The following is a 25,703-nucleotide window of genomic DNA, read 5'->3' as shown; positions in this document are numbered from 1 at the left end:
TCATTTTTAAGTACATGTGTACATATCTTGGTAAAGGGAACAACAAATTTAACAGATTGCTCTTTTACGTTTTGGGGTTACCGCAAAACAAAGACCTTTACATCTCCAGAACAAAGACTGGTTTAGGTGTCAAGAAAAATAAAGAGAATTAGCTTCATCATTGCTTATTAATCGAAGTTGAACACTTGAAACAAAGAGAATCAGTTTTTAAGAGTTCACAGATGTTATTAAGTGGGAGGAAAAGGAGGGACGTTTACTTCTGTAACCTGGCTTCAAGACTGCGGGACTTTTCATCTCTGTAGCGGAGAGAAATTGTTATTAACTCAAAGTTCTTTGTTAGATAGAGAGCTAAATGTAAGATGAAATAAATGATGCTTTTATAACTCCATAGCTGTATATTTTCTTGTGTAAATGTTTAGTAACTAAATTTTTCTTTTGTCTATGATTGTTGCATGGTGTGGGTTTCATTATAGTACACTTTCTTGTACAATTTTCCCCTTCTCCTAAGATCAACCCAACACCTTTTCATTAAGAAGAAAAGTCTTTGAATGTTAAGCTTCCTGTGAGTAATTTTTTTCGAAGTTTTTTTTCATACTCATTTTCAATTACGAGATTGAGTATGCAATCTTTATTTACTTGGGTGCAAGCCAATAATTTCATTACAAAAAGAAAATTCTTGTCAATGACCTGCCAGCAAGACTTCGGCAACTGCAGAGTGCAGAAAACTGACTAGTTTGGGTGATGAGAAAAATTACAAGAATTAGCCATCTCATTGCTCCTTGATTGAAAGAGGTTGAAACAAAGAAGAAATCTGTTGATAAGAGTTTACAGATGTTGATGAGATAGTGGAGAAAAAGAGAGACTCATCCCATTCAGGCAAGCAAATTAAAGTTTACATTCCATGTAATCTATAGCAAACTCATGAAGCTATAATAAGAACCGATAATCATTGTTCTAATCTATACCTTATAATAGCCAAACAATGTTTTGCTAAGTGGAGGTTTAAGCAGTTTAAAAAAAGTAAAACATGATACAGAATCAAGGTCCAATCACCTGTTATAACAAACTCATGAAGCTATGATAAGGATAATTGCTATCATCTATATACATTATATAGGAAAACATTGTTTCCTCTCGTGTGAAAATTCCACTTTCTTTCTTTTTTATGCCTCATTGTCCCCGAGCGTTCGGGGCTTCATCCCGACGACGCAGGGTTGAAGGTGAGAAGAGGAAGTAGGGAAAAGCTGAACAGGAAGGCTTTTGACACCTCTTTGCCTTGTCAGAAATCACAGAAATTAAAGAAGAGGACACAGTATCTCTTGTTTATCTACATCAACTGTCCCTGGGATTCAAAGCCTATTGAATGATTTAATAGATCAATAATAGCCAATTTGTTTGTATTCTTTATGTTAGATTCAAATAATCGTCCTTCCCTTTTCCTCTTGTCTGGTGTTTGTTGATAGGTGTTACCATGGAACCATGGTGTTACTCACTTCTCTCTTATTATTTCTGTATCTGTTTGCTTTTATTCTTTCAATCAAGCTGTCATTCACCCATCCTCTCCGTGTCTGTCTGTCTGTCTGTCTGTCTGTTGCAGTCGCTCTGTCTCTTTCTCTCCCCCATCCATCTTCCCTTTCTTCCCCCCTCATTCTTGTCTGTCTCTTTTCCTCTCTCTCTCTCTCTTTCCCTCCCCCTCCTCTCCTCTCCTTTCCTCTCTCTCTCCCTCCTCTCTCTCTCTTACTAGTTATTTGTATCATCAAAATTTCTTTCAAAAAATTAATGCAATCGTTAGTCTTGATGCTGTCTTATCTCTATTCTCTCCCATTCCCCTTTGTATCTCCTTTATTATTTCATCTTATGATCTTATGTCTCATTTCAATTATCACATTTGAAGAGATCGAATAAATAACTTAGTTGTGAAGTGGCCTAATATATATGCAAGGATTAAAATAGGCATTGATGTCAAAACAATCTGTATTTGGAATCAAAAGTTTGAAGAATAAAATATTAAATGAACCTAAATTAAAGGTATTGAAAATTGAAAGGGTATCATAAACCATTATATCAGTCCCTACCTACTGAGAAAAAATGGATACTTTTTTGGGATCGACCATTCAATGAATTGGTCAGAAACTTGGACTCTTACCAAAATGTCATTTTCTTAGAGTACTCTGAAACTGTAGCTGTCTTTTTCCAGTTGATTTCCGTACCTGTCTGGAAAGTCTCATAAAAGTTTTACAAATCCTTTCAAACTTCTTGATAACACTTGTTTTACTTATTGATTGACCCCTGGTCCTCAAACACAAAGGTCAAGACGGGTACGAGGTGGAAATATCCCATTTCCAGTAGGAGATGATCCAATGTACATTAAGAAACAAGATAGGGAAGGACAGATGGACACAGTTCCTTCCCGGCTTCCTCCAGAAGATCAGGGTTTTGACAGGAAAAATAACAGATCATTCACACTAGGAGAAAATTATACAGTCAACCTGTATAGAGAAATGTTACATAGAGAATCCATATTCAGCAAAAGAGTCATGCACATAGGAAATGAATTTTCTATAAAGGAGATCAGGATTTTGACAGGAAAAATAACAGATCATTCAGACTAGAATTTTGTTTGTACAGTCAACCTGTATAGAGAAATATTACATAGAGAATCTATATTCAGCAGAAGGGTCATGCACATGGGAAGAAATTTTTTTAAAGGAATAATTCATAAAGAAACTTGTTTTTATGAGGTCTTCTTACATCATGGTCACTGCTCAAGTCACTGGCATCACTGATATGTCAGCTCATCCTCATGAAAACCCATGCCAAGTTGTATCAAAAGTCCCTCCTTACTATCCCTCAAATAAATTGAAAGTTCTATGGGTCACGCTCTTTTCAAGTTGAATCAGCTGAGCTATGGAATAAATTTCCAGAATATTTTGTTCAATGTGATACTGTTGATAACTTGAATACCTGTCTGAAAACATTTCTTTTTGAAACACTTTCGATGACTGATGACTTTTTGTTGCATGACATTTACACTTGAAAAAAACAAATTACTTATCTCATAGCTATATCATTCTCATAGCTGTGCAATAAATGGTGTAGGCTGAATGGGGGGTAAGACATGTGCAAAGACATTGAATAAAAACAACAGGATGCGAGAATGGTTCATGGTTCGCTGGTATCAAGTCTGGGAATTTACGGATTATATTTAGTTTCTATTCTTTCTCATCAAATGTTGCCCCGCTTTTCAGTCAAAAGTTTGTTATAGGTTTCCTTTTCCCTTTCAGTTGCTTTGTTATCAAAGTTAAAGTTATTAAAATAAGGACTGGGCTTGTGAAATTAACATTATGTATTGGAGATGCATGTTGAAAGCTAACATAAATAGTGGTATAGGTCTAAATTTTTAGAGTTATCCATATCTTTATACCATTTTATGCTAATTATTTACCTGAAATCATTTTTTTTTATAAAGTAAGCAGGCTTTGTTTATTTATCATATATTTAAGGGGAAGGGGACTTAATTTAATTGTGAATACAACCAGACTACATATTTCCAAATTATTGCAATTGACACTTTAATGATGTCATTAACAATTTAACTTAATCAAAATCTGGGGTTCTTTTCAAAGTCATATTTCTTTCAAAAACTACAATCCTTCTGGAACAGCTTTGAGGCATACTCATTTTTGCTCAACTATTTGGTATTCATGCATCTTGCTGACATAATCACCATGTTGCTTGTTGCACAGCAAGACCTGGCTGGGGAAGGGGGGGGGGGGTGAACAACCCCATAACGGGGTCACTGGAGGCCAATTAACTACTTGAGAGGGGATGGGATATCTCAATTCACAAGGGCGGGGCACCCCCACTTCCCTCCCACTTCCCCCCAATCAGGAACCGTTGTGTTTCAGGTAGTGCGCTGGAAATGGAACACTTCCCTCTCCTAGCTAACCGCTCTCTCACGAGCTCCTTCTTGCTCTGCTCTGACGTCCTCCCTCGTTGCCGCAGCAGACGGCATTACGCCCTCAGGCAAGACATTCGGAGGCCGAAAGAGCGATGGAGGGGAGGCTCACTCATGAGATCTGATTTCCGTGTGTTTTAAGGTCACGGGTGATCTCAATATCTCCACACTCTCATAGCTTCTTGTTGAATGCTTCAATTTTAGATTACTTACTCTTTCAAGTGGCATCACGTAATGTTCTCTTGTAGTCTGAGAGTAAAGACTTGAGCATGAGATGTGTGAGACAAAAAGACATTACTTTGCATCCAAGCCTATGTATAAAGGGTAGCATTCAACTAAAGTTATTTTGGTGATGAAATATTATTGAATGATTTAGGCTCAATTGTCAGTATCCTATATCTGAACATTAGCTTTGAATATTTCTTTTGTAACAAAAAAAATATTGAGTAAGAGCATGAGTTGCTGAGATTGAAATTTCACTAATAATATTAAATTAGAAGCAATTGTGTGAAGAGTAGCTCACTTGACATATTCACATAAAAAAATTGCAATTCGGTGCAGTGTTTGATATAATTTGAATCATATGTATCCTTACTTTCTCTTCAAGCCCAACTATTTTAATTTTATATATTTTTTAAAAATATTTATTGTTTCTGAGTGATTGGTCCCCCTTATTATGATCATATCGGATCATTAAGGGTACATAGGCTCAGTGTATTGAGCATGGGATACCTGCACTGAAGGTCTCGGGTTCAAATCTCACACTGGGGCACGTCTACATCTTAGGGAGATGTGGAACGCTTGTTGCATGTGCCTTTTCCTGTTACTCCAGCTGTGGAATACAGTAGCAGATCTTTTGTGGTTATGTACTTGACTCCATTAATATGATTATAATGAAATATCCTTTTTAATATTTGAAGATGTGAGTTTGTTAAGTTGTTAGGTAGCTGAGCAAAATATAGTTGCTCGAGCGCAAAAGGCATAATTGTTAATGATATTTACTCATTAGAAGTTTTAAAAAAAAAACATCTGAATGTAAGTTTTGGTAACATTTAGCCTAATCAAGCTAGTACACATATTTACTAGCTCCACATTGTAACAATGTCGGTCTACCTCTTTGTGATGAAATTATAATTTTCAACAATTACGCATTTTCTGCTCCGGACGTGGGGGTAGACTACAAGATGACCTGAGTTTGAAACAAAGTTGTGTCTTTTGGATGCTTAATCAGAAATAATAATATCTGTTTGATAACTGACCCTAAAAAGAAATACACATTCACCAGTTCCAACCATTATGTAATACACACTGCTATTTCAGCATATGTTTCATTATTAGAAATTGTAGTTATAAAAAAGAAATAGACAAGGGAAAAGTGTAATGTTTAGATATCATTTCTCTTTACAACTTTGAAGGTATTACCATTCCTCAAAATAAATTATACACCTACATTGTTTTTTTGTACCTATCTTTTAACAATTTGTCTTTAAAAAGAAACAACACTTGCCTCATGACAGGAAGTAAATACTGTGTTGCCCCAATTTCAGGAAATGTTTTGCTTCAAAAAGAATCAAATTGAGCAATTCTGTGGTGTAATCAAAGTGACCTTTATGTTTGTAAGTCAACAAGGATGATTCTAGAATATAAAAACCTACTCGGTAGCAGAGGTTTATGACCCATTAAATGAAAGTGAGTGGAATTGAAATGGGTTCAAAGTGTTATTTCACCTGTGAGTAATTCCTTGCACCGTGCCTTAAGTGCCTCTGATATATTGGTGCATTTTAGAGTGAATTCAGCAATAATTACTCTTCTTAAAGATACAATGTCCCTTTTGCAGCCAACATCGAATTCTGTAGAACTTTGCAGGAATTATGAATATGTCATGTATGTCCTATCTGTGAAATTTAAACGTTAGCAGTGTCCTAATATTCAAATTATGCAAGGAAACCCGTTTACTTGCTAGACTTCACTGTCGGACACTATTGAGTAACTGATTGGCTATTTATGCCTCCGCCACCGAAGGTGGTGCCGGAGGCATCATGTTTTCGGGTTGTCCGTCCGTACGTCCGTCCCGTTTGACCGTTATCACAATATCTCAAGAACCATTTAAGATTTAAACTTAAGACTCGGGAATAGTATTTATCACCATAGGAAGACGATCTGATTAGATTTTGGAGTACGTAGGTCAAAGGTCACAGGTCACAGAGGTCAACTTATGAAATTCCTTGTATTGAGTTTGTTAGCGCGATATCTCAAGAACCATTTGAGATTTAAACTTCAAACTTAAGGATCGTATGTATCACCATAGGAAGACGATCAGATTAGATTTTGGAGCACGTATGTCAAAGGTCAAGGGTCACAGAGGTCAACTTATGAAATTCCATACATTGAGATTGTTATCATGATATCTCAAGAACCACTGGAGATTTAAACTTCAAACTTAGTGATAGTGTGTATCACTATAGGAAAACAATCTGATTACATTTTGGAGCACGTAGGTCAAAGGTCAAGGGTCATAGAGGTCAACTTATGAAATTCCATACATTGAGATTGTTATCATGATATCTCAAGAACCACTGGAGATGTAAAAACTTCAAACTTAAGGATAGTATGTATCACCATGGGAAGACGATCTGATTAGATTTTGGAGCACGTAGGTCAAAGGTCAAGGGTCACAGAGGTCAACTTATGAAATTCCATACATCGAGATTGTTATCATGATATCTCAAGAACCACTGGAGATTTAAACTCCAAACTTGTTTAAATTGCTCTATGGCGGAGGCATCATTTTCGACTGCACGCAGTCAAAATTCCATCTAGTTTTCTTCTTTGGTAATAACATACATAAAATGAGCTGTAAAGGGTACATGAGCATCTGTCTACATCAATAACCCACTTCTTGTAATGGGAAAATTAAACTGATTGAATCTTTGCGCAGCATAAAACGTACGACCATTCGGTACAATGGTCTGAAAATCAGACTATTACTTACTGCCTCTATAGCTCTTAAGTTGATTCGACAACTAATAGTCATTATTTTCCCACTTAAAGACATTTTCAAGCCCCCCTTTTTTTAGGGAAGTTCTGAATTAGTATTATCTTTCAAATGCCGTTGGAATTTAACCTTTTCATTTTTTGGCCTGCAGATGGGACTTAGTACCTTTAAGGGAAAGAAGTGTTTTGTAATTTGTTGTTGTTGTTGCACCATCTTTGAATAGCATATTACAGACTGAGCATTATTTAAACTAATGAGATGTGTGTACTTGCATTCTAATCAGAAATAATTACAAAAAACAGTTTCAGACCCAGTTTCTGTACCCCTAATCTCCCCCAATCCTCCCCCTTCTCTCCCCTTTCCCTCCCCTTTATCACTCTTTCTCTCTGTGTCTCTCTTTCTCTCTTGTTCTATTATATATCATGCCTTTTGTAAACCAGTAGATGTCATATCATAAGGTTTACTCTTACAAACGGTCATTACAATTTTTTTTTAAAGTGATCTATGGAATGTGAATACTGATTTGACATTAGTTGGTATTGTCCAAGAACAAACTTGATATGAATAGTTTTCTCGCTTCAATTCCTTCTTCAGAGTGTGATATAGCCACTTTAGGTATATCCATATTGCCTCTAAGAAAATATTTGCCAAGAGTACTGAGAATTTTCATGGTAAAGCCACATTTAAACCATTACATAGCGCAGGAAGCTTCACAGTAAGAACCACTTAACAAACATAAATATTCATTTCCCACTCTTTAAAAAGAAAATGGGGATACTGGAGCAGATTTTTTTTGTTTAAGCGACCAAATCCTCGTAATGGGTATCAAGAGAGATCATTCCGTATTTGGTCCATACTTTGCAGTTAACCACGTATCTAAGGTGATTTACGAGGAGGGAAAAGCAGAGCTTTGGGGGAATATGAATAGGATACTGAATAATTGATCAGAAAATGTCTCCAAAGTTCTGATGCGCCCACGGCTGACTAATAAGTTTTTACAGCGTGACCTTTCATGTGAATCTCAGTTAATCCGTGAGCGTAAGATGACAGAGAAAGAATGATGGAGGATTGGAGAAGTTTAGAATTCCATTAAGCATGATCCAGAAAGAGATATTAACTTTTTCCTCTGCCCATCAAGCTCACAAACATGTATCATGAGTAAAATTGTATGACATAACTTTTACCGGTTATCATAGGTTCTTTTTTCATCGTTAATCTTGTTGCAAAATATGCTCCATGATATCAAACTTCACCACTTAGTGAATCAATTTTGGGTTTCATGAAAGAAGGATAGCTCTTTTTCATTGTCTTGATTTGTTATCCACACTATCTGCATTTTGGTATTATATAAACGCCTACATCAATGGCGAGGATTATTGAGGGTTTCCGTGGAGGCGTGTTAAGAGTTAACTATGTATATAGAGAGCAAGAGAAGTTTCAAATGCAGCTGGAATTAGAGAGATATCGATTCATTCAGGTTGATGGATGAATGGTACTGTCACACAAAGCTAGTATTCTGGTAAATTGATGTTTTGATCAAAGAAAAAGAAGAATAAATGGCTAGGGATTTCACTATGTGGGCCTACAAGCAGAGCATGGGGGTGTTTCACAAAGACTAAGATCGAACTTAACTCTAAGTTGGACTTAAAAATTATGGAGAGTCATTTGTAGCCTTAAAATGTATATATTCAAATGCGAAAATTCAACTATTTTAGACTTTTTATAAATTCCACATGAAGAACATGAAATCTCCTTGATTAGAGAAAATATAAATGATTTGAATCAACATTTTATGCCTTTTAAAATAACTTTTACAAAATAGTTTCATAGATGTTTTCCATAATTGTTAAGTCAAACTTAGAGATAAGTTCAACTTAGAATCTTTGTGAAACACCCCCCAGGAAATATTAACTATTAAAGTCACTTGTGGAGCTGAATGGCAATTGCATGTAACTACTTGGAAGTCAGTTTTATGATTACTTGAAAAGATTAATGTTATTGTTTCCTTTTTGTCTTTCAGAACAAAGTCAAGGCTGTGATCTCCAACTTCACCAGCGCCATCGACTACGCCAAGCCACCCAGGCAGGAGCCCCCGGTCTACAGGGCCGGGAACGAGAAGCAGGAGGATGACAAGTCAGAACTGATGATGCCACGGAAAGGAGGAAAGAAGGGAAGAGAAGGAGAGAAGGAGGAGAAGAACAAGAAGCCAGAGTTCTCCAACGATGTCCGGTCCTTTGCCATTGTTCTGATGGAGATGATGGCTTGGCTGAAGCAAAAGCAGGTTGATCAGGGTCTGGATGAAGACGTTGCTGTGGGTTACAAAGGCCACATCCTCTGGGATAAACCTGATCAAGGGTCGGTCATTGGAGCGAGACTTGCCGGGGAGGGGTGCGCCAAGTCAGCGAGGGGTGTCCCTAGTGTTTTTTATTCCCCTCATGTCAGTCGGGAGATGCTGGATGTTGAAGCTGGACAGCTCCAGATAGATGACGCTGGAGGCGTGAAGGACGAGACAGACGATAGGTGTGGTACACCGAGCCCAAAGAGGATATACTATGCTAATCAGGCTTACGCGGTGGATGACATGAGATCCAGAAGGGCAATGAGTGATGCTGGGGTTTACCGGAAGATTCTGAATAAGAGGATGGAGCGAACAAACCTCCCTCCAAGACCAAAAAGTGGGGTCGCTGATATACCTTCAAGAGATAACCTTGACATTCAAAGCACATATGTAGCACATGCAAAGGATAAGAAAGCAGGCGGAGGTAGTGGAGAAGATGATGCGGAAAGGTTGATAAAGCCAGAGAATGGTGATACCCATGGTTACCATGGTAGCAGACATGGTGGAATGGTGTCTGATTACAATAGGAATAACATAGCAGGGGACGGGAGCAGCTTGAAGGACAATCCGCGACTAGCGGCAACATTTCCACGCCGGGCGATGATGTCATCGGATATTCTCAAGAGTGAGAAGAGGCACAGTTTGTGCAGCAGCGATAGCGGGATATCTTCACCCCGTAACTCCATGAGAAGTACTAATAACAAATGTGGACAGACCAAGAAATCTGATGCTCACTTGATAGAGCTGAATAATAGGGTGGAATCGGCTCTTTCGGACAGTGAAGCCACTCGAGGGACAGCAGTTTCCAAGCTGAGAGGCATGCTGGATGCCAGTGCTCACAGTCATAAGGTCAGTGAGGGATCCACTGATGGTGATTCTTGTCATGAAGATGACTCCATGATGGAATATGGACCAAATTTCAGAAACAATCGTAGGAGGAAACCCAAACAGCAACACTCGTGTCCAAGTGACACAGGAAGTGATGACTCAAAGTCGGATCATGAAAAATCATATAGGTCGAGGATGAAATCATGTGACCAAAGCGATACAGAAAAAGAGACGGATTATGAGAGTGATAGAAGGAGGGGTAGTGGAGATGGAGCAGAGACGCGCTCAACAAGTTCCCTCTCCAAGTTCTATGTCCGCAAGAAGTCTTTGACTCCGTTCACGGCAGGGATTCCCGAATCGTTGACCCCACCCTGCAGTCGACCTGTAAGTAGGGCCAGCAGTGCGGCTTCTCTCCTGGATGCTCAGGACTCTTGTAGGGCCAAGTCTTACTACGAAGGCTCCAAATCACACCGCAAGTTTTCACTAGGTGCTATGAAACACGAAGGACAAGTATATGCCTTACCCAATGGTACAGCCTATGGCTACTCGCACGCTACACTACCCAAAGACCACCCTTCCCGAAGCAGATGTCGAACCATGGATGGTCGATCAATGACATTGTCCAGAGCCTCTAACCTTCACGACCATCAGGTCGTCATGGGACGCAACGGATGGGGATACTCCCATTTTGTGGTGGGTGGCAACGGTGTCCGGACGCTTCCTCAGGCCATGCACAACGGGGAGCACTTCTTTATCAGGACTGTACCCAGTGGGGTCACTAAACACCATGTAGCCTACAGCCAGCAGCTTCTGAGTGCCCTGCCTTGCCTCAAGGTTGGGATAGGTCAGGAACATCTCCTAGAGGTTGGAGACACCCATGTGGCCATCATGGAGTGGCTGGCTGTCATCAGGGATTCCGACAGTTGCCTCAATAAACAGGTCAGTGCTGATAGGACTCTTGGGAGTGTGAACTGTAATGCGTGAGTCACACCTTTGCGTATTTGGCTTGCGTATTGCTGCGTATTTATGGCAAGCCGTTCTATAATTTAATCCTATTTCTTGATATCAAGAAATGATTTTCTGTTGTAAAGCAATTGTAGTCCTTGATATCGAGAAATAGGAATAAATGTTAAAACAACTTGCCATAAATACGCAGCAATGCACAAACCAAATACGCAAATGTGTGACTGAGGCATAAGGGCAGGATGTTTTAGGAGAAAGGATTATTTCCCAAAAGCATTAAAAACTGAAACACGTTCTATGCAGTCGATCTTTGGCCTTCAGCTTGTTAATACAAAGGTGACTGGGATATTATCCCACTTTTAAACATCAATCCTTCATTTGTTTAAAATATTGATATAACATGATATTTCTTGATAGTGAAAACCTATTGTTCGGACTCAATTAAAATGTCACAATTTCATCATTTTCTTAGGTGGCACATGAAAAAAAAAATTTCTATCTGCTTATAGTTTTGAGAGTCTATTCAGTCAGTCTTTTCTGAATTGGACAGTTAAAATAAAAAACTGAAATAGCGACCACGCTCTATATAATCTATGAAGAAGTTCTATGCCAGATATGACCATGGAAGGTTAAGACATTTAGCATTTTTGTTAATTTCTTGTTGCTTTTTTTCCTTATCCTCACAGTTACTGAACATTCTGAAGGCTTGCTGGACCAGAGAGCCATGTCCCGAGGCCAATGACGTCCACTGCATGCTGGATAACTGCGTTACAGAAGTACCACTATGATGAGGGTCAAAGGTCACGCTTTGTCTGCTAGTTACCAACAAAAGCATGATTACTTTTTTAGATAATTCTTACAATTCTAATTGATCAGCTACAAGATGGGGATGAATACCAAAAGATTAATGAAAAGTTTTCTTGGACCTTAGGCCCTCATTGATTTGTACCACCTTGATAGAATGGTTAAGTCCAGGTATCATTAATGTGCACCATCTCCAGTCAATAGGGTATTGTTGTGATAAGTGTAGGGTATATCAATGTTTTTATTTACACTACATTTTATGATGCTGCATGTGTGAATGTCAGCTGAACATGCGGTAATCACTGGCTGGAAGATTTGAATTTGGAACATTGAATTGTCATTAATAAAGAGGGAGAGGTATAAAGACCATGACCAATAGATGAACCGGTAATATTCCATTTCATTAAATATATTACAAGTGAAAAGATCTTATACAACGAGCCGAGATACCACAGTATGAACATGAATGTGATGTCCCCTTCAAAACAACGAAACCCACCCATTAGGATAATGTAGAATCGTCTCATACTTGCAAATGAGCTACAACATACATGTACATCACCGTTATGTCACCGGTCCCTGAAGACTTGTTCTGATTAAGGTGACATGGAGTGAACTCAAAGCAGCAATATCCTCCTAGAATGCGGCAACCCAGACACCTACAAGACACCCTTAATTAGTCTTCTAAGCCCTCAATACGACTCCTCCTTGGTATGACTCATGGCTGGGTACTGCATACAGGGGTGGGGGGGGGAAGGGGTCATGGGGGGAGGGGGGGCTAGATGGGGACGGTGTTATGGCTCCGTGATGAAGTACATGTATACTGTGTTATTTGGGATGGAGGAGCGGGATGGGGGTGGAGAGAGGTGGGCAAGGGGTTTTCAGATGAATCCAGATTGAAATTGGTGGTTACATGCTCCGTTATAATAACATTTGAATAGAGAGAGGTGATTTTTTATTATCTTAGGTACTAGTGAATCTACAAATTAACAAGGGTCTTTGATCCTGATTGGGGGGGGGGGCGCCATATGAATCCAGATTTCAATTTGTTGTTATATGCTCTGTAATCATTAGACATCAGAAGTAAGGGTTTCATATACTGATAAATCTACAAATTTTTTCTGTATGCCATGATGTACCTAGCTTAGCAAAGTATGCCAAACGGGCACAAAAAGATGCATCCAGAACAAAAAAGGCATGATTGTAGGTGATATTGTCAAATCAGTGATGTGATTCTTCAAATGTGAATGATGGTTCTGATATCATTCAACCTCATGTCAGAGGTCATAAAGGTCATGTCATAATGATATGGTTCTACTCTATGCCATAATATTAAGATTTTCCGTCATGATTCATTTTGCATTCTGGACACATCTTTTCATGCCACCACTTTTCGCTAAGCTTTGAAAACAGCATTGAGAAAAATTATTCTACCCTAAGAATGATTGCTTTAATAATATGGATTCATTAGGCTTCCCTCGATCCTCAAACAGGTGTTTGCTCATCTAAAAAGAAAGCATTTAAAGTTTGACCCGAGAAAAGAAGTTTGGATATGGAGACGGTGTCGTAAAACATGATACTCCTAATATCGGCATATACAGACAGAGCCCCCAAGGAAACCCCACAAGATGCAATCAAGATTGTGAAGATGTTGAGCTCATGATTACAATTTCTCTGGCTACAGGGATATGAGTCCCATCTACACTGCCAGTGTTTTTTAAAAATAAAGATCCTAAGTTGAACTTTTCTCAAAGTTGGAGAGCCGTTAGTATCTTTGAAAATATTTTGTAAAAGTTATTTTAAAAGGCATAGCATGTTGATTCAAATCTTTTATATTTTCTGTTATCAAGGAGATTTCATGTTCTTGATGTGGAATTTATGAAAAGTCTAAAATACTTGAATTTTTGCTTTTGAATATGTTTTTATATAAGGCTACAAATTAATGGCTCTCCATAATGTTTAAGTCCAGCTTAGAGTTAAGTTTGACTTAGGATCTTTGTGAAACACCCCCCCCCCCCCCTGAGGTGGGTGTTTCGATTCAGGTTTTTCATTGTGAGAAAAACCTTATAGTTTTTGCTTGCATTGTAAATGCCCCTAATCTCAAGATCAGGCTACACAGGTATTGTTGAACAGACATACTTGAGAAACATGAGGTATTTCTCTCTCTCACTGATTACCTCGTGGCTTTAAATAGCCTGGGGAGGGAGGGATGGGGGGGAGGGGTGTTGATAAGATCTGAAGAGCAACTAATGATTACTTGCTAATGAGGCAGGTACCACGGTATCTAAATCACTCCGGTATTCCTCCTACGTAATCATATGGAGAGTTTCATCGGGCTTTGGTATGTTGTTGCCAGCTAGGAGTGATACCCATCAAGTATTATCATTTTTGTGAACATCGACAGGGGACATACATGTATGTGGAATCATTCAAATTTTGTAAAAGTTTTTTGTGCTCGCTACAAAATATCATTTGGAAAACATCTGTTCATATATCATGTAGCATTTGTATTTCAAAGACGTTTTAACACCGAGACATGTAATTCAATTGTTGTGGGGGTGTGGTTTACTTCTTCCCTCCTCTCTCTCTCCTTCTGTCTATCTCTGTCTGGCTGTCTCTGTCTCACTGTCTCTGTCTAACTGTCTCTCTTTCTCTCACTCTTGCTCTCTTTCCCTCTCTGGAGTAGTCATTACGCAGCCATGATGAGATGTCCCTGGATCATGAAAGACATGAATTTCATTGTGAAGATAAAGACTTTCGATACAGTTATACCAGTGTGAAATATTGTGTACGTCACATGGAAAATTATTCTGCAATACAAAATATGATGCCATGATACTTTGATGCAACTGAATATTATAAAGCTGTATTTAGAATATTTTTCATCATCCAAATATTAAAGTTTAAAGATATAAATATATATTAATAGTCTACTTTGTCCTCATATATTTTGATATGAATGAGGTCTAAACAAATGAAGGAACAATATTTTTGAAGACTGACATATGAAAAAACATATATTCTTTTCACTCTTAATAAGAATACAAATATATAAATATATTGTCCTATATTTGCCATGAACAAATGTCATTGTATATCTCTTAGTATCTGTTTAAACATACATTTACAGGTATGTCAAACTGTAAATGATTGTATATGTATTCACTTGTGTGGATTTCTTGCCAGTCTGCAATTAAGTTGAGAGCAAAAACAATCATATTCCATCCCAGCACCTCTGGTATTGTTTAGAACTTACATTTTTTGTATCCATCGATGGAACTTGGAATCGAGCTGTAAAACATTCCCAGGTGAGATATAAGTCAATAACCTTTGCAAAAGTTGAGCCCATCTCTTGCTTGATATGTGAACACCTGACTTCAATTAAAGCATTGCCTATAACCTGCAGAGAAAGTGAAGGAGCCAGCACTTGTTAGCTCTAGGGGCACATGACTTGACTTAAAACATCAACTATAACCGGCACAAAAGTTGCGTAACAAGGCCTTGCAAGCTCCTTATAACACATGGCTGTGATTAAAAAATCAATTGACGGAGACTATATCTAGAATACGTTACAGATTATGTTCATCTAGCAATTTTCAAGATTAATCATATTAACTCAGTTGGTTAAGGGGCTTATATGATATCCTCAAAATGCATTGGAACAGGGAGAGCGGTTCTTAATTTTCAGGTGTGGTTTCATATGTAGTTGTGTACTGAGAAAGCAATAAGAATTGATCCCCAGTCTCTGGAGGCTGTGTCAGGTAATCCCCCAGACGTGGGATGGTTAAGAGAATTAACATTTTAATAATCACTGTCTAGGGATGAAATTACCAGGAGTTATGCAATAAGACATGACAACCAAAGAAGAGAGTGTCTTTCGTTGATTCTCTTGAGCTGAGGATTCATAACTTGCTTGTAATGTAAGGATATGTATGGACATAAAAGGACTTAACTCGTCAACTACTGAATTCAGTCATTACCATAGGATTTAGTGCAGGAGCAACCTGGTCCCCATAGGTAAAGGGTTAAAAGAAACCAGTGCAAAGAAGAAGATGAAAATAAAGGTTATGAAGATGTAGAAAGGGTCAAAAGAAAGATAATAAGAATTAAATGTAGAAGAAATATTACAAACAGGTACTAAATATTTTAGTTATCTTTTTCATGTACACTTCCTGCCACTACTTTAAAAAAAAAAAAAAATCGTCATATATTTTTAGAATAAAATTGTCAATTCGGAGCCAGAAGGGCATCCAAACATTACACAGAGTTATTTCCTTCTGCCTCTGAACAGACTATATATATTACAGCATATTGAAATACTTATCTAATCAGCTAAAGCAATATCTCATTTTGAGATAGAAGTGGTGAGTTCTGTGTGGTGCGTTGAACAATTTTGTGGCCACAAAATTATGAATTGATGTAACCTAGCAACTGAATTAAACAGGCGACAAAGGATAAATTATTGACGCTGCGATTATTATTATGAGACCAGGGTTTGCTGTTATTTCTCTCGCTGCTGGCTCTCTGTCCATAATTCATTTATGATATTTGCTCTGCAGCTTAATATTGGTTATTTGATGTCGATGTGTGGTAAATTATTGCAGGATTCCAATAATGCTGGCACCGTGAGATTTGATTGTTATTCAATTGTGAGAATAGATGTATTATTATCATCTTTTTGTATGCTTAGAAGTATTGATTTGAAATGCTAAAAACAAATTCAAGAAATAACTTTGACATCATGGCAGTCAAAATTTGAATTGGTTGGATTGGATTCAAACATTGAGCACTATATTTTAAATTAAAAGAAAACAATTCTTTGATTTCTAAATGAGTGTCACTAACTATTTTATCATGTATTTTATCACAACTAAGAAATTTTCCTATGCTTTTATATCTTATAACAATTGTTTTTTTAGTTCTGTATTCATGTTTTATATATGTCATACATGTATTTTGTTTGGTGTCTTTTCTTCTTCTTCACTATAGTACTGAGATGCCATTGCTGTTTTTATTGTACTGACCATGAGCAATATTATATCGTCATAAAATGTGTACTTTACATGAATTTCTTAAAGACATTACTAGATTCAATAAATAAGATTGGCAGATATTTTTTGAGTGCAGAATAGTTTGAAATTGTCACTGAATTTGCTTGTGATAGTTGTATATCACAGTGGGATTAAGGGGAAAGTCATCTTTTGAGCGCCAGAAGGGTATTGACTCATATACTTTTACATGGTATTAATGCCCCTCTAGCATTGAACAGACACGATTATTATTTTGGCTTGTTACAATCCTACATTGTCTGTTTATGTGTAAATGCTTATGTCAACTAATTTTGCACACTTTTATTATAAGTACCTCACTTTCTCTTTGCCTTGTGACTATATTAAGTTTGATTTTGTTGATCTTGTGTTTCCTAAAGGAAGTTTCTCCTTTCTTCATCAGTATGAAATGTCTAAAATAAATAATCTACTACCAGAATAGTTTTTGTTAAATCAAGATTATATGCATGTATTAGGCTACTCCAAAATATGGCCAGAACAGTGCAAGAGTTTGAATGTCATTTTGGAAATGTACCTCTATTACAAGTAATTCTGAATATTGTAACTGGACTAGAATATGAACTGTAATTCCTGGTCTGTAAAATACCATACATGCATTTTGTTGATTATATTTTCCTCTTTTTACAAAACTTTATTAAATGACAATGCCAAAGTAAGTAAGATAATGCAACTCCCCTACCTTGCTCTTGCCACATTTTCAAACTTAAAAGTAGCGTTGATATTCATTTTAGTTTCATTTTGTTCATACATGATTGTTTTGACACAAAGTTATTGAGTATTTATTTTATTAACCTTTGTTTTGAGTATGTTTCATTGTTTTATCAGTGTAATTGTTGTTTTTGGTCAGTGTGTACTATTCTGTAGTATTATGTATGAAAAGTAACTATAAACACTTGAGTTTATTCTTTTATTATACACAATTGTGGAAATTCCTTTTGTATGGGGAGGGGGGGGGGGGCAGGAGGAGGGGCAGTTGAGAAAAATACTTGATTTTAATGTAACCAGTTGGCAATCTGTATAGTTACATGCATTTGGTGACACTGGATTAATGTGTGCTGAACATCACTGAGATGTTAAATTATTGTTTTGCATTAAAAATAACTTGATTCTTACTCATATTTGTTATTGCATTATTCCCTCTCTAAATATGTTAAGTTATTGTATCTCAGTGTTTGAAGGGGTGATATTAGTTTTGATTATTAAAAAAAGAGGGTATAAAAATGATTGAAATAAGTTTATAAAAAGAGTGGGATGTATAGAGAAATGGAGAGGGCATGGAGAGGGCATGGAGAGACAAGAGAGAGAGAGAGAGAGAGAGAGAGAGGGGGGGACAGGTAGAGAGAGGCAGAGACAAAGCAAGAGAGAGAGAGAGAGGCAGGACTGGGAGAGATGGAAGAGAAAGAGAGGGAGTGAGACAGACAGACAGGAAGAGAGCGAGAGATAGAGAAAGAGACAGAGAGAGAGAGAGAGAGAGAGAGGGGGGGGGGTACATATCAATTATGTTCCTTAATTGCAATATACCAACTTCTAAATGTCTGAGCCCCTCTTTCACTATGACATCATATATTTTTCAGGAAATAGAATTTGTCCTCGAAGATGTAAATATCTTTGATGACAATAACTCAACTTCAAGTTGTGCCCTTAAAAACACTGTCCCTGAGAAAGGAAATAGATAATTGTTGCGTGTAGCTCCGTTAGGGGTCTAGCCTTCCCTAATTTGACCCCCTGGACTCCAAAAACAGGATGTCCAAGATAAAACACTCCCAGAAATTAGCACCTTGTGTTTTGTTTGAATGCCAGTGTATGCTTTAGACATGAAACCGTGGGGATAAGGATTGTTGAGGGGTTATCTTCAGAGTTCTCTCCTCTTTCTTTCCATTTTTCTTTCCATTTTTCTTCCCATTTGTTTGTCTCTGTCTTCATAATTTCCCTCTCTCTGTCGCTGTCCGTCTGCATGCTCTGTCTGACATCAAGGGCTCGAATTCACAAAGGAGGTTTGTCGACAAACCTTGGTTTTCGGCGTGCGTCATATGACGCGTTTTTACAAACCAAGTTTGTAAAAAAAAACGCGTAAAAACGCTACGTACGAAAACCAAGGTTTGTCGACAAACCTCCTTTGTGAATTCGGGCCCTTGCGTCTGTCTTCATCCCTCGATTTCCCCTGCCAGGCTTCTTTAAGAAAGACCTTTCATTGCATTCTTTTTTTTATTAGATTAATTTATAACAATTTTTGGTTACAGTTACTAAAAAAGCAAACCCCTCTTGCACAACTATGCATATTCATTAACTACCTCATTTGCATAGATTGTAATGTCGATGATTGGTTAAAATACAAATACATGCTAGTGGAAATGTATTGTTATTCTGATCTAAACATGCAAATATCTGTTCATCTATATGCCAACGTTTATAGAGGGGTGAGCACTTTTTTAGTAACTGTACACAAAATATTCAACTAAATAGTATAATATTAAGGGTTCTATATTTTATGGGAATGAAAAAAATAGTCACTACTTTAAAAAGTATCCGAGCCCATGGCCGCTGCATTGAGTAACTCGCTCTCGCTCTGGCCCTCGGCTGATGATATGTCAGTGAAGTGTCCCGTCCCTATCCTGATTAGTAGCAAGTTTGACTAATATCGTCTACGCAAATACATACATGTTTATGAACAAGAGAAATTATCTCATGAGTAATAAGATATCTACGAGTATAGAAATTCACATTCAATGATCACAGTTTTGAACAATATCAAAAGAAAAGTCTCCTCAAAGAGTTCACATTCTTCAATGATCATAATTAACTTCTTGAAACTTTGTATTAACTTTCTGAAAAATACAACTTTCAAAAGTTGGAAGTTTGTCATATCGAACATTCCAAAAACTAAGCAGTGCCCTCCCACCCACCAATGGCACTTTTCTCCGAGTAATATAGTATTGAGAGCATCTTTTTGTTGCAGGTACTAAAAGATATTACCCCTCAGAAACGTTTGCACATACGTCAGCAGATGTTTGAATATTTTCATTAGAATAACAAACCTTATACCTATTTGTTTGTTATTTTAATTAAAATATTCAAAAATCTGCTGACGTATGTGCAAACGTTTCTGAGGGGTAATATCTTTTAGTACCTGCAACAAAAAGATGCTATCCATACTATATTACCCGGAAAAAAGAGCCATTGGTGGGTGGGATGGCAACTGCTTGATTTTGGAAACTTGTTTTTATTTCTAGAAAGATTGTAGAAAGTTGATTATGATGATTGAAGATTGAAAACTATTTGAGGAGACTTTTCTTTTGAAACTGCAACTCCTTAAGAAACTTTATGATAATTAACTTTCTACAATCTTTGTATAACTTTTTAGAAATAAATACAAGTTTCCAAAATCAAGCAGTTGCCATCCCACCCACCAATGGCACTCTTTCCCGGGTAATATAGTATTGATAGCATCTATTCGTTGCAGGTACTAAAAGATATTACCCCTCAGAAACGTTTGCACATACGTCAGCAGATATTTGAATATTTTAATTAAAATAACAAACCTTATACCTATTTGTTTGTTATTTTAATTAAAATATTCAAAAATCTGCTGACGTATGTGCAAACGTTTCTGAGGGGTAATATCTTTTAGTACCTGCAACAAAAAGATGCTATCCATACTATATTACCCGGAAAAAAGAGCCATTGGTGGGTGGGATGGCAACTGCTTGATTTTGGAAACTTGTTTTTATTTCTAGAAAGATTGTAGAAAGTTGATTATGATGATTGAAGATTGAAAACTATTTGAGGAGACTTTTCTTTTGAAACTGCAACTCCTTAAGAAACTTTATGATAATTAACTTTCTACAATCTTTGTATAACTTTTTAGAAATAAATACAAGTTTCCAAAATCAAGCAGTTGCCATCCCACCCACCAATGGCACTCTTTCCCGGGTAATATAGTATTGATAGCATCTATTCGTTGCAGGTACTAAAAGATATTACCCCTCAGAAACGTTTGCACATACGTCAGCAGATATTTGAATATTTTAATTAAAATAACAAACCTTATACCTATTTGTTTGTTATTTTAATTAAAATATTCAAAAATCTGCTGACGTATGTGCAAACGTTTCTGAGGGGTAATATCTTTTAGTACCTGCAACAAAAAGATGCTATCCATACTATATTACCCGGAAAAAAAGAGCCATTGGTGGGTGGGATGGCAACTGCTTGATTTTGGAAACTTGTTTTTATTTCTAGAAAGATTGTAGAAAGTTGATTATGATGATTGAAGATTGAAAACTATTTGAGGAGACTTTTCTTTTGAAACTGCAACTCCTTAAGAAACTTTATGATAATTAACTTTCTACAATCTTTGTATAACTTTTTAGAAATAAATACAAGTTTCCAAAATCAAGCAGTTGCCATCCCACCCACCAATGGCACTCTTTCCCGGGTAATATAGTATTGATAGCATCTATTCGTTGCAGGTACTAAAAGATATTACCCCTCAGAAACGTTTGCACATACGTCAGCAGATATTTGAATATTTTAATTAAAATAACAAACCTTATACCTATTTGTTTGTTATTTTAATTAAAATATTCAAATATCTGCTGACGTATGTGCAAACGTTTCTGAGGGGTACTATCTTTTAGTACCTGCAACGAATAGATGCTATCAATACTATATTACCCGGGAAAGAGTGCCATTGGTGGGTGGGATGGCTCGAATGAGTTTTGGAAAGTTAGATATTAGACAGTTAATACAAAGTTTCAAGAAGTTAATTACGATCATTGAAGATTGAAAACTCTTTGAGGAGACTTTTCTTTTGAAACTGCAACTCCTTAAGAAACTTTCTTTGATAATATTTGATGTGCAACAAATCTATTCTAGACTTGATTATTGCGTCATTACTTATCAATTTCTTTCCATTATGGTAAAATACAATTGCTCCGTTGTCATTTTTAGTAGATTCTGCATAAACGCAAGGCGATGAGACAAATCTGCCTTCGAATGCGTTACTTGGCAGGGAAGGGGGGGGGGGGGCACTTTCGTTACACATTGACTGCTAAAAGACAAAAAGGCATTCATTCCCGGCAAGTGCCGTGAATCATTCATGCATTTTTACTTCCGCAGATAAACAACTTTGGAAAATGTTTGACTATATAGTATTTAGTTGTACACTTTGTGTACAGTTAGTGAAAAAAAAAATCACCTATCTGAAACGTTTGCATAACCATTAGAGGTTATTTGCATAGGAATTATAATGACAAAGATACACCCTTTCACCTCCATTTCACTTAGAAATTCGTCAAAGCACTAGTTATTCATCGATTCATCTATTGATCAGGCGCAACCGAGAGCTTCTTTTCTATGTTCTAAAGCATGATTGAGTACATACTTTAAAATTCATATTATACCCAAATCTGCTCATCTCATTTCCATGTGGTCATATATCAAACCTTTTATTCATCATCTCATCTATTCATTCACCAATCTTTCTCTTCGCTCAATCCTTCTTTCAATCTATCTTTCAATCTATCCATGCGTCATAGTCCTTCTTTTATTGTATATCTCCGTTTCTTCTCTTTTCATCAGTGGTGGGTTTCAGGGCGAGGGGTACAACTAGCTTGTGCCCCCTAAAATCAAATTTAATATGCCTTAGTTACATTTAAAAAATGTGTCTCTCCCTCCCCCAAAACACACACGCACAAAAAAAGAAACCTTAGACCGAAGAGTCACCTAAAAAGGTGCCATTTTCCCCCTTTTATTTTTCATTTTTCTTTCAGAAAGTGCCCCTCCCCAATTTTAGAGAATCCTAAATCAACACGTTCCTCATCATTAACAAATCCTCAAAAAGTCTAGTGGTGGAACTGGTTGATGTGACACAATAAGTTATGGACTCAAATCTCGGCTGGCTGCTTCAGTTTTCATGCACAATTGCTGCATACATTTTATTCTCAAGATAACTTCCAATTCAATACATACATATCAGTTATGAATACACCTGAAGTATACATTTAATAAAACACAGTAGCAGTTCAAGACCATATCTGTTCATGCATTATTTTTTTCTTACAAAAATATAAGTATCTAATTTCTTTGCATCTCAATCAGCAATGGATCATGACATATCAACAATTCCCTACATCTCAGTGATAAATGAATTAGAGGTTGACAAAATTATAGGATATAAATATCAGACCTAATCTCACTTTTACAGGTATTTACAACTTGAATTTGAATAGCTGGGAGCCCAGAATGTGAGAGTGTAGCAAATGACCGATCCAGAACTCCATACTAACTCTTTACTGCTATCTGAGATTCCAGGGAGATATTATGCACTGAATAATACTACAAGCCCTGTAAATGGTGAAGATAAAAAAAGTTTGAACAATGAAGCACCCCCCCCCCCCTTGCATTTTACATGAGGGTCAATTTGCCTGAACCCCTACTTTGGAAGTTTGGATAACAGCTCCTAAACATAGGCACACCCTTTTTGTCATTTCAAGGTTTCATAGATATACAATTTATCTTGGATCTGTTACCCCCAAATGCCCCAAGTTTTTGTATTGTGGATTTTCTGTATCCTATATTTAGAATATCACTGTCCTTGAAAGTGACAACAAATGGCCTGAAAATACAACTACTTTGTTCATGAATTTATAGTCTTAACTAGAATTAAGAACTTTACTGTCCTCAAACTAAAAAGTGTTGCAGGATGGCATGAAAACATCATGCTTTTCTGTGGATTTTAGAACAGTAACATTTGGATGTTTTATGAACCTTGCAGGAGTGGCAGAACACAAATATCAAATTAGTCATAATTTTACAAAGAAAGTTGAGATGATTTGTCAGTATAGTGCAGTTCTATCAGACTTAAGAATTGGCTCATACTTCCTGCTAATTTTCTCAATTTTTCATAATACTAGCCTTGTCATACATGTATATCATAAGTGGACAAATCATATAACTTTCTCTGTCTATTAATGGTGAATTCAATGCAAACAATTTTTGTTTCCACTTTGAAAAAGCAAGCATGCAGTCATTACTTTTCTTTCTTCAAAGACATCATGCAGTATCAAAATTAAGTCAATGATAAACTAACAGATTCATAAGCATAAATAACGATTCACTTGTTTTTTCACAACATAAGTAGCTAAAGCAAAATTTTAGAAAATATCGTAAAAACAAAACTTATAGATCTATCTAATCACAACAAACATAAATAACATTGTAATATCTGATACAGATCTCTTACTTATAAACAACAGACAAAGTTCTATAATTTTATGATACAGTGATATGTACAAGGAAATTAGATTTCCTTCATAAATCAAACTCTTTTATGGAAAGCAACATTTAATATGACTTCTTACTTTAAAATTTGTACAGTAACACAGGCAGAGTACTAATGAACAAGATCTTTTTTTGGTTTACCTGCGAAAAAGCAAAGATTTTCATATCAATACACCTCATAGTGTACGCATTTATACAGAATATTTTGCTTACCCTTTAAGACAATGTAATCCACACATATAGAGATGTTTTGATTATTTCTAAGCATATACATTTATATTTTGTAATGACATTTCATTTATGCAACATTTTAGAAGAAACATTACATCCATAGCACCATGATATATCATTAACACAAAATGTATAAATGGAATACATTGTCGTTTCTTTGCTGGAATTTGGCAGATACGGGATATTTAATAATATTTAAAACTTGTTGGTGGAAAAATTGCATTGCCTTTTTCTTGAACACTGATCTTGGCCACATATAGTATTATATTATAACGAAAATCCTACGATATAATCTATGAGTTTCTTATCAGCAGTTCTCACAAAAACAAACAAGCAAAAAATTGCTAAATTTCAGGGCAAAAATATTGAACAATTTTGAATAGTTTCTCTTTATAATAACCTACATGTACTATGCATTTCAACACATAGCCATATCATAACAAAGAGAGGGGCTATAGCAGTTAATAATATTCTACTATGTAGGTACTCTTGTTCTAAAGTTGAATTTGAATGAATTAATTCTAAAATGCAAGAAAAAATAAGAAGTTTAAAATAAAGTGGTCTAAAATACCCGAGATGAAAATTGAAAGAAGGTTGTTACCCTAGCTATGCATAAGATACCCTTCTTACAAAAGTATTAGAAAATATTGTATACAAAATATAAAACTCCCACTTACCATTTTCAGATAAAGCAGTTAATCAAAAAGCCTTTAAATTTTTCATTTCTTTGAGGATCCTGGTAAAGTTTTTGGATTCTATACTGCACTACAGGCACATGAGATTTTAATAAATTAAAGCATCTATTCTGGTTTTAATGGAAAACCAATATGGAATACCTTGTCTCTATTAAAAAGAATTCGTCAGGGGTGGATTTTATTTATTAAAATGGCATGGATGAAGAGTGATTATTCGTTAAGCTTAGATGTAGATGCTTATCTTTGAAAATCCTTAATACAGACCTCGAGGTATGTGAGCTTTAAAGAGGAATAATGCCTGGATAATGGAAAACATTTGGTACTGCCCACATAGTAAATCTTAGAGCTAATTCCATAACAATACTCAGTATGAATATAATCATGAAAGCAATGCCAGCGTAGGTATATATTTTTTATGCCGTAGAGAGTAACAACCTTTCACAATATTAAGAGAAATTGGCAATATTCAATTTGTTTGTTCAGAAAAAGATGGTGGATTATTCCCAGGGCTTTACAGAGCTTTGTAATTCCCTTCATCCCA

At 36.4% G+C, this 25,703-nt stretch overlaps 1 protein-coding gene across 1 annotated transcript; it reads left to right on the top strand.

Annotated features, from left to right (window-relative positions):
- Positions 1 to 8,316: 8,316 nt before the first annotated feature.
- On the top strand, positions 8,317 to 12,165 carry LOC115919059. The gene is made up of 3 exons (XM_030998530.1): positions 8,317 to 8,358; positions 8,974 to 11,058; positions 11,769 to 12,165. Exons 1-3 carry the CDS (start codon positions 8,317 to 8,319, stop codon positions 11,868 to 11,870), a joined length of 2,229 nt encoding a protein of 742 aa, XP_030854390.1. The 3' UTR covers positions 11,871 to 12,165.
- Positions 12,166 to 25,703: the final 13,538 nt, after the last annotated feature.

This window comes from Strongylocentrotus purpuratus, unplaced genomic scaffold (assembly GCF_000002235.5).
Source record: "Strongylocentrotus purpuratus isolate Spur 01 unplaced genomic scaffold, Spur_5.0 spur5_scaffold_5, whole genome shotgun sequence".
NCBI classification, from domain to species: domain Eukaryota; kingdom Metazoa; phylum Echinodermata; class Echinoidea; order Camarodonta; family Strongylocentrotidae; genus Strongylocentrotus; species Strongylocentrotus purpuratus.
This window is presented reverse-complemented; position numbering and strand designations above follow the sequence as displayed.